Below are 20,007 nucleotides of genomic sequence, written 5' to 3' on the forward strand. Positions count from 1 at the left end.
AGGAGTTTCTCTAAAGTTTTATTAAGAGATTAATCCTAGAAATCCTTCAAGAAATTTCAAAAGAATCCATTGGAAAATAATTTTTGAAAAATCTACCAAGGATCCCTACAGAAGTTCTTATAAGAAAATTCTGAGAGGAACTTCTGTTGGAATTCTTTACAAAAACCCTTCTGGATTTCTTCCAAAGAATTCTTTAGAATTCATCTACTCTACGAGTTTCCCCAAGGATTCCTTCAGGAATTATTGCTAGCATTCCTAGAACCCTTCTAAAAATTTCTATTGTGACTTTTGATCAGACACCTTAGAAATTCATTTAAAAAACTCTCATTCTCATTCCGGAAAAAAAATATTCAAAGTTACCTTCAACATCCCAAGTAACATTTTAAGTTTTGTTCGGCTCTACAAGAGATCTTCATGACCAATTTTATAAAACTGAATCATACATCAAAACCTCTTGATAACCTCTTTAAGAGTATCTTCCGGCTAAGTGGACCACTCTCGGAGAGGTTTTGCAAACCGCATTAAGAGTAGAAATAAACCCGTTTTAAAACCTAGTTGAAATATTTCCCATTCTCGATTGTTGTCGTTGTTTTTTTTTTCAACAAAAACTATGACAGCTCAAGATGCAGAGAAGCTTCTTCGATGGCACGTAAAGTTCAGGAGGATACAGTAGAAAGCGATTATTTCAAAGTAGTATTTTAGTAGTTATTGTGCTGGTAGGCTTATGCGCATTCGAATTCACCGTGAATATTGAAGTTGCAGAATCATAAAATTAATGCACTTCGAAAATAGTGAATATTATCATCTTGGAATGAAATGTATCCATTTGTGAATTTAGTAAAACTATCCCGAATCACAAGAAAACTCAGCAGAGAGAGTTTATTTATGTGAGCATGTTATGAACATGGTTGCAAACTACCAATTCATTGCTAATTTAAGCAAAATTAACTATTTTTCATTCACGTAAGCTAATTCTTCAATATGGTGACGACCATAATCAGCGAAAATAAAACCAAAGCAAGTTTACTTTTATGATGACCGCAATAAACCTAGCAGTCTCGTAGTTTCTGCTTTTCCCTCAACAGATGTCGTTACTAATCGAACGGATCGCCATCTGTTGAGAGTTTTAGCAGTTTTATTGCGGTAATAATGATTGCCAGAAGGTTTACATATCAGAAAGTTTTGTTTACTCTTAAAATCTGTCTTTATGGATATCTTCAAGTATACTATAAAACATTTTATTAATGGTTTTCATAAAAGCAGTCATAAAACTGTGAGTTTTAATTATTGCTGTAATAAAACATTAATAAAAATCAAACAAAACCAATCAGCGATAGAATTGTTACTTGGGATCTCAGTCAAGCATTTCTCCAGGATTTATTATTGATTCCTCCAGAAGTTTCTCTGAAATTTCGTCCAAAAAAAATCTTCGGGGATTCCTGGTAGGGTCAACGTGTCTTAGTAATCCTACAATCCCAAATTCATCCTATTCTAAAACAAAGCAATTACCGCGCCGATTGATTACGTAATTTTTGTTATCATTCGTGCTCACTTCTAACAAAAATATAAAAAAGCGCTTCATTCCTTTGTTTTCAGTAGAATGAAAATAGGAGCGTATATGCTTACATAATAAATGATTTGATAAGATAAAATCAAATGATTTCTTCAGAAGTTTCTACAAGGATTCCTCCTAAGACTGGTTTGCCACTTTATTCGATAATTCTTTAACCGTAGTGTGGCCAGCAAAAAAAAAACACCCGTAAAAGGCCGGCAGAATACCCGGGTACCCACGAAATGGAAATGATCATATCTCAGCGATTTTTCCACCGATTTTAAATTTTTTTGCCTCATTCAACTCAGAAACTCATTATTCTTCGAGATCGTATTTGGTTGGACCGGTCCGATCACCATAGGTACCGGAAAATCCGGATTTACGGATTCATGTTTTTATACAATACAATATACGGGATTTTCGGTAGGTTAGTAGCAATTTCGGTACCAAGCATCGTAAAATTGCTTTGGCATATTGTATCTGACCGGCCTGGAATCATAAAACGTGTTGACTTTGAAACTGTGATTTCGGAACACGCTTCCCGTGGGGCCATGGTTGACCATAAACACTTTAAGGTATCCTAGCCTTAACAATGTGGAGGAATTCCACGGAGTCATGTCAGTCGATCCTGAGCGACCATTTCAAAAATATCTGAAACTTTGCACAGTTTTTCAATTTCATATAAATCGCCATTTTTTTATATTAAACCTTCATATTCACTCACGACTAACTTTTCAAAAGGGTGTATGCGAAAATAGTTCTAAAATATTCTAAAAGCTGTACAGCAAAAACGGATTGTTCGATTGTTATAAATTTTTCAGCAAAGTTAGATAACTAAATGATGATTCCTTAGAAAATATACACTGTAAAAAATTTCTTTTTCTACTTTGAAAAAATATGATATTTGTCACAAAAACTCAAATATCTCAAAACCCTATCTTTTTACCAACTTCAATTTTTTAGGGGAAATGGCCCATTATATCAGCTATCTACCATAAAATTTTGGTGATGGTAAACTGATAAACAAAAAAGTTATGACATTTCAAACATTTCACAATTTTTACATTTAGTAACAAAAAAAAAAATTTTTTCTGTGTAAATTATTTCGAGAATTATATTTTGATGCTGATTTTATTGTAAAGGCTACCGCCTGAATTAAACAAGTTGTTTTCATGATACTTTAGTTTGATTATTCGTAATTACTATAGTATCTATTTGAAACTTAGACGCGATCCAGTGTTGTGATCAAAAATATTGAGATTGTCATACTTTTTATTGTACGTGACTGGTGAAAAAATCCCTTGATAGTGTTGAAAAGCTGTTGATTATAAGAAAAATTGAATTGAATTTATTTTTAAGACAAAAGCTGTATAATAAAAGTTTTTTTATACGCGTATACGTCTAGTTTATCCGCAAAAAAAATCCCTCTTACACACTTATTTCTGAATTGCCTGTTCGGTACTTTTTTGACGAGATTATAACAGCAGTACGATCTCGGTAGTTTCGGTAATCGATTTTACTGAGGCTCAGTAAAACAACTGTCAAAATCGTATGGAAAAGGTAAACAATGCATTTTTGCTGAACGAGTTCGGTGCTCAGCAGTTTTAATCTCGTCAAAAAATTACCGAACAGACTTTATGATCGGAAGAATGCGAGTAACTTCAACAACAACAAATGCATAAGAGGTACATACCACAGACAAACAGACGAAACGCCTAGAACAATTTTAGTGAAAATTCATCGCCCAGTTCACACTATCACCACCTGGTGGAAATGTTTCACGAAACACTGCGTTGTGCAATATCGTCATCAGAAGGCGCTAGTGTGAAACGTCAAACGCAAAGAAAAACGATGGGCGCTCTTCTTGTTATGAAAGCCACAACCAAGATTCAAAATGATCGTTGAAGGCGTGGTCAATGAAAATTTCGCCAGTGTTACGTTTGTTTGTCTGTATACATACCTGACAATGCTCACGAAAAAAACAAAAAAATACTACCGCTATGAATATTAAAAATTGTATAGTATTTTTTTTCTTCAGCCACCAACACCAAACAAGTAAGTTAAAATTAATAAGTGATTTTGTTTATTATAATCTAACGAACAAGATGAACAGTCGCTTTCTCAAAGGTCTTCAACTCAACGCTCTCTTGTAGACCGTTTGATGAAAAAAAAATGTTCAAAAGAGTTACGAAATCTCACCGAAAGCACCATAGATAAACTGAAAGAGACTGGTTATGCCCAAATGTCCACATTGTGTACAAAATTACGCATTTGCACGTCCTGCCGTCTAGAATTTGACAAACGAGCCATCTGTATATCATTGGTAAAGCAGGGCGCAGGAAGTTCGAAAACGACAACAACTGAGAAATTGCCATCAGCGACATCTTTTTAAACAATTTAATTACGCCCCTTTTCAAAAATGCCCTGTAATATTCTTCAACATCTATACCCATTTCAATATTTTTAACGTTGCAAAACACGCTTTCAACATTCATCTTGAAGAAGAGGGAAAACACTTGTCCTCAAATGTAACAGCAAATTAATGAATAAACGACTAATGCGCGGAGGGCGTGATAAAATCGGAACATTACGGTGCATAGTATATTATATTATATGTATATATAATATATAATAAAAACAACTTGTTTTACTCACGCAAGGCCATTAACAATAAAATCAGCATCAAACTTCAATTTCCGGCCGAAATAATTTACACTAAAAAAAATTATTACTAAATGTGAAAATTGTGAAATGTTTGAATTGTCATAACTTTTTTGTTTATTTTCATGGTAGATTGCTAATACAATGGACCGTTTTCTCTAAAAAATTACGTTGGTAAAAAGATAGGGTTTTGAGATATTTGAGTTTTTGTGACAAAAATGATATTTTTTAATGTTAAAAAAGATTTTTTTCACAGTGTATATTTTCTTAGGAATCGCCATTTAGTTATCTAACTTTGCTGAACAATAAAATCAGCATCAAATCGCGATTCCCGGCCGAAATAATTTACACAGAAAAATTTTTTTTACTAAATGTAAAAATTGTGAAATTTTTGATATGTTATAACTTTTTTGTTTATTAGTTTACCATCACCAAATTTTTATGGTAGATTGCTAATACAATGGACCGTTTTCCCTAAAAAAATCAAGTTGGTAAAAAGATAGGGTTTTGAGATATTTGAGTTTTTGTGACAAAAATGATGTTTTTCAATGATAAAATAGATTTTTTTTCACAGTGTATATTTTCTTAGAAATCACCATTTAGCTATCTAACTTTGCTGAAAAATTCATAACAATCGAACAATCCGTTTTTGCTGTGCATATTTTTGAATATTTTTGAACCATTTTCACATACACCCTTTTGAAAAGTTAGTCGTGGCTCTAAATAAAAATTTAATATCGAAAAATGGCGATTTAGATGGAACTGAAAAACTGTGCAAAGTTTCAGTTCAATAGAAAATCATGAATTAAAAATTTTCCTTAATTTTGATGCTGTTGCTTGGAATCGCTCTGTGGGTTTCAATATGGTATAAGGACATGCTCCCAAAAATATGGATTTTCCGAAAACCACGGTGAATAGATCGGTCTAACCAAATATCTTCCCGATACATGATGAGTTTCTGAGTTGAATGAGCTAAAAATTTCCAAAATCGATGAAAAATTGACGGAGATATGATCATTTCAATTTCGTGGGTACCCGGGTACCCTTCCGGCCTTTCACGTAATAAAAAAAATGCAGGAGCCCCTCCCTCTGCCCCTCCTCACTTTAAAATTCGGTCAACCACATTAATAGATGTATATTCACGAGTTCTACGATCTAACAGAGTTCCAACAGCCTAGTCTCAATAATCATCAAAATATCGAGATTTGAAATTGAAAAAGGTACCCGGGTACCCTGCCGGCCACATAAGTGTTAAGAATGCCTAGAAGCATCTTTTAAGTGATTATTGGGTAATTCTCGCTGAGACCGGCCCACTATTTACACCTTGTCCTCAAAAATGTTTAAGGTGCCGATTTTCTGAAAGCCCTCGCCTAAAAAGTAAGAAAAATGCATTTGGTTACTCAAATTGATGGACCCCCCGTTAGTTAGAGCCACAACAATTTGTGCAGACCCCTCGATTTTGGTCAAATTGTGGCTCACTTAAACCGTTATAACTCGAAAATTTCTCCAACAACCACCTCAAAACGAATTGTTGTTGAAAAGAGGTAAGATAGAGCTACTATTTACAATAATAAAAAGTTGGGTCGGCCATATTGATTTTGGCCACCATCTTGGATTTTTATACCAAAACATTTTTTTCACCATGAGGGCAACCACCGATTTTCAAAATTTTTGCATCAATTGAAAGCTGGGACATTTATACATAACATATCAAAAAATTAGAGATGTCTTTTTTTTCTTTCAAAAGTTATCTGCCGTTTTGTAAATCATGCCACTTTTGCGCACTGGGCCCGGTGCCGACCGTTTACATAAATGCAGCGTTATTTCGCAGTGTTTACAAACACGAATTTAAATTCTGATGGAAAGCTGAAGGTTAAAGCTTTTCAAAACACTAAAAAAGTTATAAAAACAATGCCCGCATTATTGAGAAACAGTCAAAAACGGAAACGAACCTCCGATTTTGCCAAATTTTGCGACACGCGCCTTTGTGTATACATGCAGGCGTTAACTCGGATGCTGTTGCATGTCATTGCTGGTGCGCATGGAAATGTATGGAGAAAACGTGGCTTAATTTACAAAACTGCAGATAACTTTTGAAAGAAGAAAAAGACATCTCTAATTTTTTGATATGTTATGTATAAATGTCCCAGCTTTCAATTGATGCAAAAATTTTGAAAATCGGTGGTTGCCCTCATGGTGAAAAAAATGTTTTGGTATAAAAAATCCAAGATGGCGGCCAAAATCAATATGGCCGACCCAACTTTTTATTATTGTAAATAGTAGCTCTATCTTACCTCTTTTCAACAACAATTCGTTTTGAGGTGGTTGTTGGAGAAATTTTCGAGTTATAACGGTTTAAGTGAGCCACAATTTGACCAAAATCGAGGGGTCTGCACAAATTGTTGTGGCTCTAACTAACGGGGGGTCCATCAATTTGAGTAACCAAATGCATTTTTTTACTTTTTAGGCGAGGGCTTCCAGAAAATCGGCACCTTAAACATTTTTGAAGACAAGGTGTAAATAGTGGGCCGGTCTCAGCGAGAATTACCCATTGCAAGTTTAAGATTTCATATAGGGTGTCCATCGAGAATTCTTCAGGAATTGCTTCAAAAATTCCTACGGCATTTTTTCCAAGAATTTCTTAAATTTTTCTTCAAACAAATCCTTCGGAATTTCTTCAAATATCTTATTAGGAACCTCTGCGAAGGTTTTATCAATCGGATAAAGCATTCTTTGCTTAATTTATTCAATAATTTCTCCAAGAGCTCTATAAAAGTTTACTTTTGGGCTTTTTCCAGGGATTGCTTTAGGAATTCTACCAAGGATTTATTGAAAATTCTAAAAGAATTCCTTCAAAGATGCTTTAGAAATTCCTCCCAAACTTTCTTCAGGAGTTTTTCCAAAGATTTATTTATTAGTTCATCCAATAAATTCTCTTGCGATTTCTTCAAATATTCAACTGATTCAAATAAAAAAAATAAAGAATTCTTTCAAGAATTCTCACAGAAATTCCCCAAAAAACAGTGGCAAATAAAAAAAAATCTACTGGTATTCCTTCAAACAATTTTTGTGTTTTTTCTTAGGAAATTGTTTGTGAACTTCCTTAGATTTTCGGATATTCCTTAGTTAATTCATTGAGATTTTCTTCGGCCGTACCATTGTTAATGCTTTTATTTTTCTTTTAATTCGCAAGAGTGTATCTCATAAAATCTCGAAAGTAACAATAGACGGAAATCCGTAAGGAATTATCAAATGAAATTTCCACAGGAATTACTGAAGAAGTTTTTTGAGAAATTAATGGAGGAATTTTCCAAAGTTGCCGCCTCAATTTACGAATTAACTAAGGAATTTTCAAAGTACCTGCCTAATGAATTTCGAAAGGAACTATTGAAAGAACTACAAAAGTCAAGTATATAAGCAAAGGGACTGCCATTGAAACTGCCAAAGAAATTGCTGAAGGGAATATCGTAGGGTTTGCCTGATAAATTTCTAGAGCAATTGCCCAAAGAATTTCGAAAAGTTATGTCGTAGATATCTTGAAAAATTAAAAACCTAAATCATTTTCGAATATTATTACCCAGAAATTTTCGAATGAGTTACTGAACCTAATTTCAAACGAACTGCCGATATAGTTTTCAACAAAAAAAATCCACAAAAATAATGTTATAGCAATTTTAGGATCAAATCCAATAAAAATGGCTAGAAGAATTTCCAAAAGTTTTGTAAAAAAAAACTTTGCTAAAGGTAATATGAAAGATTTCCAGGGGATGGCTCACAGGAAAGTCACCAAATGCATTGCCAAAGTAAGTTATTCCCAAAGTAATTTTACCAGAATATTTTTCAAACGAATTGTCAAAAAAAAAAAACAACGAGAAGTTGTAAATGGAATTTCCAAAGAAATTTCTGTACAAAAATATTCTGGAGAAGTTCGCAAAGCCATTTCTGAAGCATTGCCGAGAACTGCACAAAGAAGTTTCCAAAGGAATTGCCTAACCATTTCTCAAAAGAATTGCCGTAGGAATTTTCAATGAAACTTGTAACAGAATTCCTAAAAAAAATCTTGATAGTTTTTACCAAAGGAATTGCGTACACAATAGCTAAGACAATTGCCAAAGAATTTCTCTAAAAATAATGAAGGATGTGTAAGGAATTTCCAAATAAATTTTCAAAGATATTCCCTAATTTCATTTGACGTCTTAAATCAGCTGATTTCTCGGGCCTTTGACAGTTCTCCAATGAAAATGACAGTTTAGCGTTTGCGCCTTTGTTCAGCAGTTTTAAACAGTGGCATACACATACCTGTCAGCTGAAAAGGCCTATTGCTGCACGGATTTCCAAGCAATAACTGAAATAGATCCAAAAGAAATTTCCAAAGGAAAATTCTACACTCATTGCACAATTATGGGTCACTCAAGGAACAATCACTTCATAATATGAATCGTTTTTCATACAAAAATAACACTTTCATTATTTTTATTTTATATTCTCTTCCTTGAAACTTCTTTTTATCGTTTTACATAAAAATCTGCTTGTAATATTCACTCTAGGCGGTGAAAATTACTGAAATGTTGGTGAATAATGAAAACCACAATTATGGATCAAAATTGGCTGTGTAACAATGATGGGTCAATTTGTTGCCTATTATGGGTCACTCAAGAGGAATCGGCTGAACAATAATGTTTTGTCTATTTTTTCAATGAATGGTCACTTATTCTAGATAGATCAACTATAGTAGAATCTAAAACTGGTCTCAAACCTCTTAACGAAGCGTGTTTTCACGATTTGGAATCAATTTTTCAAAATTGGGACAAAATCTCCAACACAACCACCGAAAAAGGCCTAAAAGTATGCAATACCCATGTACGCAGAACTGTCAATATTATGCTGCACAAAAAATGACCCATAATTGTGTGATTTTCGGTGTTCCTTGTCACAATAATGAGTCATTTAAATTTTTCCTGAAATAAGCCTTAATTAGCTGCAATCACATGAATTTTTACATTTAGAACGTAAATTATACTTTTGTTCTGGTGACGATACCATTTCGCACTTGAAAATCACTAAAACTCGCATTTACAGAGCTTACGAAAGCAGCGCACGCACTTTCTGATGTTCACAATCGAAGCGTTACTTTGACAGACAGTTTTATGCCGAACAAAATATTACTGACAATATGTATGTTTTGACGTATAAACCCGTGTGCGTATGACACAAAACAAATCAACTCATCAACGAAAAATGATAATGGCTAACAAAACCTTGCAATCAATTAGTATTTATCTATTAAAGTGAAAAGTGACTAATAATTGTGTGTGACCCATAATTGTGCAATGAGTGTAATAAAAAATGTAAGAGTTCTTTCAGGAATTATTAATAAAATTCGTCCAAGAAATTTTATTGGATTTTTTTTATGAATTCTTAATGCATTCATTCGAGGTTTCCATCTGTTGATACTATTAAAGATTTACTTAGCGATAACACCAATTTCGTTCGAATATTCTTCACGAAACTTCTAAGATTTTTTTCTAAGGATTTCAACATTTGTTCCAAATGAGGAACTACAAGAACTTTTTCTTAGATATCTTTTACGATTCATCTAGGAATAACTTCAAGGACTTCTTTACAAATTCCTCCATGATTTGTTTCGAAAGTTGCTACAGCGTTTCTGAAGGAAATTATGTATTCCCAAGAATTCCCAAGAATTTCATAGAGTTTTTAAATATTTCAACAAACGATTGCTCTGGGGCTACCCCACATGATCCCTTGAGCAAATTTCCCAGAGGAATTCTTTAGGAATTCTTTTAAGATTTGTTTTTAGAAATTTCTGCAAGAATTCTTTTTGCAATGCCACAAATGGTTTTTCTTGAAGTCGTTTCAAGGATTTCTTACGAAGCATTGTTCAAGCATTTCAAAGATTTCTTCAGAAGTTCTTCCAATAATTGCTGTATGAAATCGTCCAAAGATTCCTTAGGCATTTTTTTCAATTGCCCTTTCACGATTCAATAATGAATCCTTTAAGAAATTCCAGAGAAGACTTCTGTTTCTCCAAGGATTTTTTCAAGCTGCGTTACAAGGATTCCTTCAGGGATATCTCAACGTTTTCCTGCAGATAACCCTGCAAGGGTGAACGCATTTATCTCCAAAGGAGTCCTGCACAAATTCCCTCAGAGGGTCTTAAAGAGATTCCACCAAGGCTTCCATCTGAAATTTCTCCACGGAAATCTATAGAAATTGTTTTGCAAATCAACATCAACGAATTTGAGGGAAATTCTTTGGGGTTTATGCCATTCATTTCTTTGAAAAATAATCTAGGTATTCTTCCAAACTTCCCTTTGCCTTCAAAATTTCTTCAGGAATAATTTACGTGATTCCTCATAGTACTTCTAGTAGTTCTACTACTACTTCACAGTACTGTAGTAATCCGTCAAGAATGTTATCAAAGATATCTCCAAAATCAACCCAATGATATTTTCCGAATACATCTTAGAATTCATCTAGAAGATTCTTCGAGAATTCCTTTAAAAATTCCTACTGAACTTCCTGCAAGCATTTTTACAAGGATTCTTTCGGGAATTCTTCTAAAATTCCTTCAGAAAATCTCACAAGAATCCATTCAAGAGCCATACCTGATCAAGCATGATCTCAGAAATTCATCAAAGGTATTTTCCATGAGGAACTCCTGCAAGATTCCTTCTTAGAGAAGTCTCTAAAAGAATCTTGGAGAAATCCCTTAAGGTTCATCTGCAGAATTCGTTGAAGGACTTCATGACATAATCCTCGAAGGACTTTATGAAGGGATCCAAAGAGGTATTCCTGATGGAATTCTTGGAGGTTTTCCTGAAGGAATCAATTCAAGTATTCAAAAATCAATGCTTGGAAGAATTCCTGAAGCAATCCATGAAAAAGTTCTGAAGTAAATCTTAGAGGAATTTTTGTGGGAGTCCTTGAAGTAACTGCTAGATAAATCGTAATACATATTCCCGAAGGCAATCTTGCAGAAACCCTTCAAGGAATACTTGGGAAGAAATACTTCATGAAATTGTTGATACATTGATTTCACTTATTTTTCATACGAAAGCAAAAAAAAATCGACAAACTATTGTTATTACGGTTTTGACCTGACATGTGTTCAGATATTAATTTTCATAACTGCGGCCCCTGAATTTCAGCTGCTACTTTAAGCTAAGTCAACAACTATGTTTGGTCCTGTAATTAGGATACCAGGGACGTTTTCACAATGCTCATGAATTTTACTTCCATATCGATACTGAATTTCATAAAATAAAATTTAAATTCTAACTAGTGTTAAAAAACCTTCCTTGATTTGGAGGCCCCCTGAAATCGGGGGCCCGGTGCGGACCGCACCCATCGCACCCCCCTTGCTACGCCACTGGATAGACGGGGATACCTAAGAGGTTGTGGAGGAATTCGTCTACCTCGGATCCTTACTGACGGCTGACAGCAACGTGAGCCGTGAAATTCGGAGGCACATCTCCAGCGGAAGTCGGGCCTACTACGGGCTCCAGAAGAAACTGCGGTCGAAAAAGATTCACCCACGCACCAAATGCACCATGTACAAAACGCTAATAAGACCGGTGGTCCTCTACGGGCACGACACATGGACCATGCTCGAGGAGGACATGCAAGCACTCGAAGTTTTCGAGCGACGCGTGCTAAGGATGATCTTCGCCGGTGTGCAGGAGAACGGTGTGTGGCGGAGAAGGATGAACCACGAGCTTGCTGCAGTTTACGGCGAACCCAGCATCCAGAAGGTAGTCAAAGCCGGAAGGATACGGTGGGCAGGGCATGTTTCAAGAATGCCGGACAATAACCCTGCAAAGCTGGTGTTTGCAACTGATCCGGTTGGCACAAGAAGGCGTGGAGCGCAGAGAGCACGATGGGCGGACCAGGTGGAGCGTGACCTGGCGAGCATTGGGCGCGACCGAGAATGGAGAGCGGCAGCCACAAACCGAGTATTGTGGCGTACTATTGTTGATTATGTCTTGTCTTAATGATGTTGAACAAATAAACGTATGGGGTATTGACCACTGTCGAAGTTCGGTCCTCAGAAGTTCATCACATCAATGTCACCCTAGAAGTGCCGACCATCTACCCTAACATGTTCTGATAGGATGCAAGTTTTACCATTTGGGTAAAACTAATACTTAAATCCTCCTCGCCGAAGATCACTAGTCTCAGGCCGTTGACGTATACGTAGCGGGTGAGGATATCATCACATTTAATGAAACGGTTAAAGAAAGTTCTTGCGCTTTCAATTTGTTAGATGATATTACACTCAAAAAAGTTCAACAGGTTTCAAAAACTCCTCCTGACGAAGAGAATAAAACTCCCGAAAATACGCAAGTTCCCCTAAATGAATATAAAATGGAAATGGGCCAATCGTCAAGATGGCTGCAATATGGCTTCTGTGTGAAATCTTCCCAACAATATCAAACCATTGTTCAACGTTTCATCGATGAGATAAGCTTATCAGTCCGATGAACCATCATGTGGCTTAAAATGTCAATGCATGGATTTGAACGACATCGTCGAGTGCAAACTGACTAGGACAACAGAGCAGGGCCATAATGTTGTCGCTACGGCCAATAGCCGCCGACCTAGCGGACGTAGCGAAGAACGACCTGAACGAAGATCCAAGTCAGTTGGAAAGTCATTTGAGTGTGATTCGTAATTGGTTGAAAGAATGCAAACATTTTCACGGTTCGCTGGATGATCAGATTCTGTTGGCATTCCTTAGGGGGTGCAAATTCAGTTTGGAAAAAGTGAAGGAAAAATTGGCGCTATTTTACTGGATCAGAACAACTCTACCGGAAGTTACTCAAAACAGAGATCCATACGACGACCATGTACTGGAAGTGATACGTTTGGGGTGAATACTTTTAGAAATGGAAACAGTAAGTTTCACCTAATCACGTCGTATTTTTTACAGTGTGGGAATTCCACTTCCCAAAACAGTGAACCCAACGGATCCGAAGATTTTTGTAATTCGAGTGGCCCAGTTTGATCTGACGAAAATCACCTTCGCCGATGTGATAAAAGGAGGAACGCTTATTAATGATGTCCTGATGAGAGATGACGACCAGATGGTTATTTGTGGAATGATTCTGGTCATCGATTTGGCAGGCGTAACTGCAAATCATCTATTCCAGTTTGATTTTGAGTTCTTGAAGCAAGTAGCTGTCCTATACCAAGATGCAAGCCCTCTTCGCATGCAAGGTATTCATATCTTAAACCCACCACCAGGAATGCAAACTGTGGTAAACATGTTCAATAGCCTGCTCTCTACTAAAAATAAAAATAAAAGGGTAAAGGCATTCGTCGATTGGGATCTGTTCACGTTAGTAATTTCTCCTATTTTGTTCCAGATATTTGTACATGGCAGTAATTTGGAGTCTCTGCATAATCACTTGGCGAAACATGTTCTTCCAAAGGAATACGGTGGCACACTAGGGCCAATACAAACGTTCGTCGAAGAATGGGAATTGAAACTGAAAGCCAATAGAGATTATCTACTCGAGATGTCCGATTTACGTGACACAAAGACATCAGCTCCACAGTCACCTTCGGTTTTCTCGCCTACCAGCAAAAACACATTCTTCGGGCTGGATGGCTCGTTTAGGCGACTTGAGTTAGATTGAGTGAGAGAAGTGATAATAAAACTTGATTCATTGAAAAGAACGTAGGGTGGCTTCTATTTTTGTCTGTTTTCCGCTATAACTCAGTGAAATTTAAACCAATTGACACAATTTTTGGGGTTCTATAACATTTACCCGAAAACCATTTACCCGAAAGACATTTACCCGAAAACCATTTACCCGAATGTAACATATACCCGAATGCCAAATACCCGAATGCGACATTTACCCGAACGCGACTTTTACCCGAATGCGACACTTACCCGAATGCGACACTTACCCGAATGCGACATTTACCCGAATAGTTTATTACTGTGCACAAATTATGATTTTGTGAATAAAGTTCACTTATTTTGTTCAATTTAAAAAGTGCATGTATTATTTTGTATTGTGGATCAGAAAAGCATTTTGAATATCAAGTTCCTCAAGAACCCATTTTATCAAATTTTCCCTGAAATGATCTGCGATAGGAGTTCACAGGGCATATGCTTGAATAAAACTCATAACTGCAGCTTACCTTTGTCATGTTAACACTGTTAGCGTTCACTCTAGATATTTACCCTTCTTTGATTCATATGCTGTTCTTTTGATAAGCAAAGAACAGTTTATGATTTAAAGAAGAGGAAATCTCTGTTTGAAGGCCAAATGGTCATAAGTTCGAAACGATTAAAAAACAGTCCTCGGAAAATCAACATATCATTAGAAAATAATATTTGACAGAAAAGTTTGCAGATTGTTCACCAAACAGAACATCCCATTATTAAAAGAAGGAAAAAATCTTAGATGTAGACTTGGAATCCATCACTCAATCATGTAAGAGTGTAATTTAAAAGAACATCATATAATCTAAACAAGGACAAAACTTATATGCATCCCAACTAACAATGGTAGCTGAATAACAGCTTATTCAATCAAAATTGCAAAAAATAAGCTTATGAATGGCTTATTCTTCTATTGTACAGCATCAGTGTTTGTTGTGCAGTTAGTAGTTCGAACGCCAACAAAATATGCAGCAGTGTAACTCGAAAGAACAGCCTTTGAAGAGAAGAAGGGAAAATCTCCGAAGGATAAGTAATAGTTTGGCCACAAAACAACACAGTGATACTATGTCTGTTAAAGAAACTCTACCCCCTTACCCCAAATGCCATCATAACCTCGAATAGGACATTATTCCAAAAGCCATTTCCCCGCATGGGTCATCACCCCGATAGATAAGTAAAATAGTTCCCTAAAGGATATAGGTAGAAAGATGGATTCACGGGTCTCCTATGGAGTTAGTAGTTCATCCGCAACAAACTAAATAACATTTCAACTCCAACTCGAAAAAGTAGCCTCTTTTGAAAAGAATGAATACATTCTATGGAGAAATTACCAGTTTAGTCAGTACCAGCTGACCAACTCATCAACAGTTCACGAGTGGACAATGTGAATTCGAAAGAACAGCCTATTTTAAAAAGAAGGCAAATCTTAGAAGAAGTGGATAATACTTGCGGTATGGCTGCCAGTTTGTGACCGTGTATATAAGTAGCTAATTTTGCATTTTTTGGGCGACCTCCTGATTGATTCGGATTGGCGTTCGGGCTAATTGGATGGAGCCGTAAAAGAACAGAATATCAACAAAAATCCTTTGATTAAAATAGCATTGGGACAGCCAGTTGGTCCTGTACCAGAGTGCTTGATGATCACTCAGTCTGATTATTATTAGGTCTAACCAAAGCCTGCCATATGATACCGGGCCATAACATATTTATTATTGAAAAATCATATGGGGATCAAGTACACATTTTTTATATTTTTCGGGTAAATGTCGCATTCGGGTAAATGTCGCAATCGGGTATTTGTCGCATTCGGGTATTTGTCGCAATCGGGTAAATGACGTTCGGGTAAATGTCATTCGGGAAAATGTCTTTCGGGTAAATGGTTTTCGGGTAAATGTTATAGAACCATTTTTGGAATGCGATGGGATAGGTATAGTATTTACCCGTGTACAACATTTCAAGTCAATTGGTTCAAAATTGACTGAGTTATAGATAGTGGAAACAGACGAATATAGAAGCCACCGCTCAATAGGCGCGATAGCCTATACAACGAGTAGGAAACGATGAATTATTTCTATAAGCTGGGGAGGCTAGGTGTGGGTACACTAGAGACTTTCTTAGTTTGTCTGTTACTTTAAGGAAAACGTACAACTAGATTCGTTTTTTACACAGAATGTCAGGCAAACATGTATTGCAAGTTCATACATAAAGCCTGTATCCGCAATAATCGGGACACAGAAGTACGGCTGTAGCTCTGTAATGAATCGGTAAAATTGGCCAAAAAATTGACTGAGAACTCTTTGGTGTAGAGTAAAGTGGGGCAAAAGTTCGAGTGGGGCAAAAGTTTCTTTTGAAGTTTTCAGCTCAATTCAAATTATTTCTTTCGGGTGTCAAGGTTGTTCGAAGCCTTTTTGAAATAGAGTCTTTCACTACAAAAATTATAAAAAATAATCAATATTTTGAAAAGTTGTGATAAAATGTTGGTTTTTGATCCAAAAATTGTAATATGCGATGGTCCTTCCAACGCATGGAATGGAATTGTAATGAAATCGAATTCGATATTTTATTTTGGGGCGTAACTGGGTATATTTTGAAGATGCTTTAGTATGTATAACTTTTTGCAAAAAGGATTTGGAAATCATAGTTTAGTTTACACATAGTGGGGCAAAAGTTCGAATTGTGGGGCAAGAGTTCGAGTCATGCAGCAACTTTATATTAAAACCTAAAATTGCGCAAAAAGTACATATTATCTCCAAAAATGATGAAATTAGTGAGAAAATTCGATCGAAGTTGAAAAAACCAGTTGTTTCATCTGAATTTGGCGGAAAACTTCTAATTTTTGGTATAGTAAATTTGACCCTGATTTGGGTAACATCCAGATCAAACTTTAAAGTGTATTTCAGTTCCAACATCAAATATTAATTGGTTTTAGGTATTCAGAATAGGAAAGTGTCAAAATAGTGTGCTACGGTTTGTGCAATCCCACAAACACTTGACTCGAACTTTTGCCCCAGTGGTGAGGCAAGAGTTCGAATTAGACACACACATACAAAAAGTGTTTCAGCTCCAAATTAAAATGACATTTGGCGTAACTATATTTAGCAAATATTTAGCTCATGGATGGTAGAATCATCACACGGTATTCATTTATTTTTATCTGCTTCGATTTCTTGAAAAAAGTTGAATTTTCAACTAAGGTCGAACTTTTGCCCCACCTTACTCTATGTTTATTATTTATGCCAAATTTCATAAAAATCGATGCATTACTTTTAACTATGGATGAAAATCAAACAGACGTAGTTTTTATGATTTTGTACAATCATGACCAATTTTCATTCGCTAATAGATGGTTCTTTTGCGATACAGCTCAAAGTTCTGTGATGATAATTACACGCAGAAAAATATATATTAAATTCAAAAATAAACGACTTTGAAATAAAGAAAAATAATCATTGATCCACGGCCTAAGTGCGATTTTCATTGAATCAATGACTTCCGAGTATTTGCTTCAAAGTACTTTTGTTTTTGTTTTTAAGTCGAGCTTTCGTTCGCCGGATCGTAAATTCAAAGTATAATAATATTTGATTCTAATATTTTATTTATTTGAAACAAATACATCACTACTTTATTTTAAAAGCATTTATTTATTGAAACAAAAAACACATATTTTAGAATTAAAGTCAAAATATATTTGATTTAAAAATAATATTTTTTGATAGTAATATCTTTCTAAAAGATCGTCAAATATTTAACCTGCTTGGACTGAATATGATCTAATAACTATTGAGAGCATGTGATCGTCATGCTCTCATTAATTATAAGATCATATTCAGTCCAAGCAGATAATCCAATAACAAATCAAAATACTTTTAGGAAACAATATTCTTATACATATTCTCATAATTTCATAATATTTGCTGGTGAAGTAAGTTGCTGTACAGTTGCCCTTTGTTATTGTCGTCGCGGTTGAAACCCGAAGTATCCCCACACGCGACAATCTATTATGTCGATATTTCTTCAAATCCATGCGTAAAACCTAACGCCGGACGTAGCAAATTCGGCGTAAGGTCTTGGAGAGTGGCGGAAGATTCTAAGAAAAAAAGTTCCATCGAGAAAAAAAAACTGGTGAAAAGCAACAGGTGCTTACCAGGCCTTTCTCTATTCGTTAATGTCGCAGATGCGCTTCATATATTCATCTAGGAACGGCTACAGTATTAGGGCCTTAGCTTCCTTGCAGGTCAACTGAGTAGCCATTATCTGGAAGAAATTAAATGTTTTTCAATTTTTCAATTAAATAATAGGTTTCACATTATCTTACTTACCTGTGAAGGCTTTCACTATAATATCCGACTATAATAACAACAAACCAAACAGTTTCAATGCGTTTTACGTTTCTAAATCACACGTACCAAGCATCACAACTAACGATCTCTTCTACAATTTCGTTCACCGAATCAGTTTTATTTTTTTTCTGACAATAGAAACAAAATGACGGCAGACTCACTTGAGCAAAAAACCTACATTTATTTCAAAGTAGCAATTTTTTTGAATCAAAGACACAACGACTTCGTTTCTAATGAACTTATTTTAGAATCAAAGTTGTTTAGTATTAGGGTAAGTGTACCAATTATGGCACTACCTAAGGAAAGCTATTTATACAAAAATAAGAAGAAGATCAACGAATGTCATCAATGTGTTAAAAGATAGCTTAGTTTCCATACTTTACAGGAAAAATATAGAAACGGAATCAAAACTACAGGGGATAGACAAAATGATCGGGACAGGCAAAATTTTCACTTTTCAAAAAATGTTTAATTAGCTGTAACTATTCGAAAAGTGCATCAAATATTCTCAAATTTTTACTGTAAGTACTTCAACTAGTTGTGTATCAGTGGACAAAATTTGGAAAAGATCGGACAATTCTTCACGAAGTTATAAAGATTTTTGAAAATGGTAAAATTATCCGATAGCCAACTTTGAGCTGTTATATCTCCGGATTCAATTAACCGAATGTAATGAAATTTTGACCATTAATGACTTATATAATGAGCTATGAAAAACCATTGACTTAACTTAATATTCTTAAAACGGAAGAAAATTATAACGATTAGATTATTTTTCTAATAAAACTCCAAATTATTCAAAACATCAACATCGTTTCAAAATTCAAGATGCAAATTATAGTTCATTTAGTTTCCCTCTAATTGACTTATATATAAATGCGTTTTGAAGGAAAGTAACAACATAGCCGCCAATAAATTGAAAAAGTAATGGGATGCATAATAAAAATAGACCAATTTAGTAAAAAATCGTGAAAAAAATTAAATCGCTATAACTTTTTCGCTTGTTAAAAATTTCAAGTTAAGTCAAATGTTTTCCAGAGTTCATTATATAAGTCACGAATGGTCAAAATTTCATTGCAATCAGATCATTGAATCCGGAGGTATAACAGCTCAAAGTTGGCTATCGGATAATTTTATCTTTTTCAAAAATCTTTATAACTTCGTGAAGAATTGTCCGATCTTTTCCAAATTTTGTCCAATGATACACAACTAGTTGAAGAACTTACAGTAAAAATTTGAGAATATTCGATGCACTTTTCGAAAAGTTACAGCTAGTTGAACATTTTTTGTAAAGTGAAAATTTTGCCTGTCCCGATCATTTTGTCTATCCCCTGTACTTTTAGTATTTATTACAGCGTGTGCCAATGATAGGAACCCTGTACCAGTTATGGTTACATTTTTTAACTTCGGTTCCTTTTCGCATTATTTGCATTCATTCCTTATGGGGTTAGCCATAATTGGTACGCTATGGCGAAAAAGGGTGCAAGGAAGCCGAAATTTTAAGGAAAATGATTTATTTCTACCACGATTTGAGCAAAATGTGGAGTTTAAATGAGTGCGACCATCTTCTGTGAACGTGATCTGTTGTTCACAATTTTTTTTCTTGTTGATTGACATCGTTAAAGGGTGAAAATCAACTATGGCGAATAATTGGTACTATAGCCATAATTGGTACACTTACCCTAGAATCGAATATTAATTTGCTTTGTTTCAAAAAAAGTATTATATTTGAATCAAAGTTGTAATGTATTTGATTC

At 35.2% G+C, this 20,007-nt stretch overlaps 1 protein-coding gene across 1 annotated transcript; it reads left to right on the forward strand.

Moving 5' to 3' along the window:
- The first annotated feature begins 12,565 nt into the window (after nucleotides 1-12,565).
- Nucleotides 12,566-13,912, forward strand: LOC109420386 (alpha-tocopherol transfer protein-like). The gene is made up of 3 exons (XM_019694723.3): nucleotides 12,566-13,103; nucleotides 13,164-13,539; nucleotides 13,600-13,912. The coding sequence occupies exons 1-3, from the start codon at nucleotides 12,802-12,804 to the stop codon at nucleotides 13,870-13,872; spliced, it is 951 nt and encodes a 316-aa protein (XP_019550268.3). The 5' UTR covers nucleotides 12,566-12,801; the 3' UTR covers nucleotides 13,873-13,912.
- Nucleotides 13,913-20,007: the final 6,095 nt, after the last annotated feature.

The sequence above is a fragment of the Aedes albopictus genome, chromosome 3, assembly GCF_035046485.1.
Source record: "Aedes albopictus strain Foshan chromosome 3, AalbF5, whole genome shotgun sequence".
NCBI classification, from domain to species: Eukaryota; Metazoa; Arthropoda; class Insecta; order Diptera; family Culicidae; genus Aedes; species Aedes albopictus.

Bases quoted from the DNA above. Each gene is read 5' to 3' on its own strand.
- LOC109420386 (XM_019694723.3), top strand. From the start codon at position 12,802: ATGTTGTCGCTACGGCCAATAGCCGCCGACCTAGCGGACGTAGCGAAG. The intron at 13,104-13,163 runs GTGAATACTTTT...TATTTTTTACAG, and splicing joins CTGGAAGTGATACGTTTGGG to TGTGGGAATTCCACTTCCCA. The intron at 13,540-13,599 runs GTAAAGGCATTC...ATTTTGTTCCAG, and splicing joins CTAAAAATAAAAATAAAAGG to ATATTTGTACATGGCAGTAA.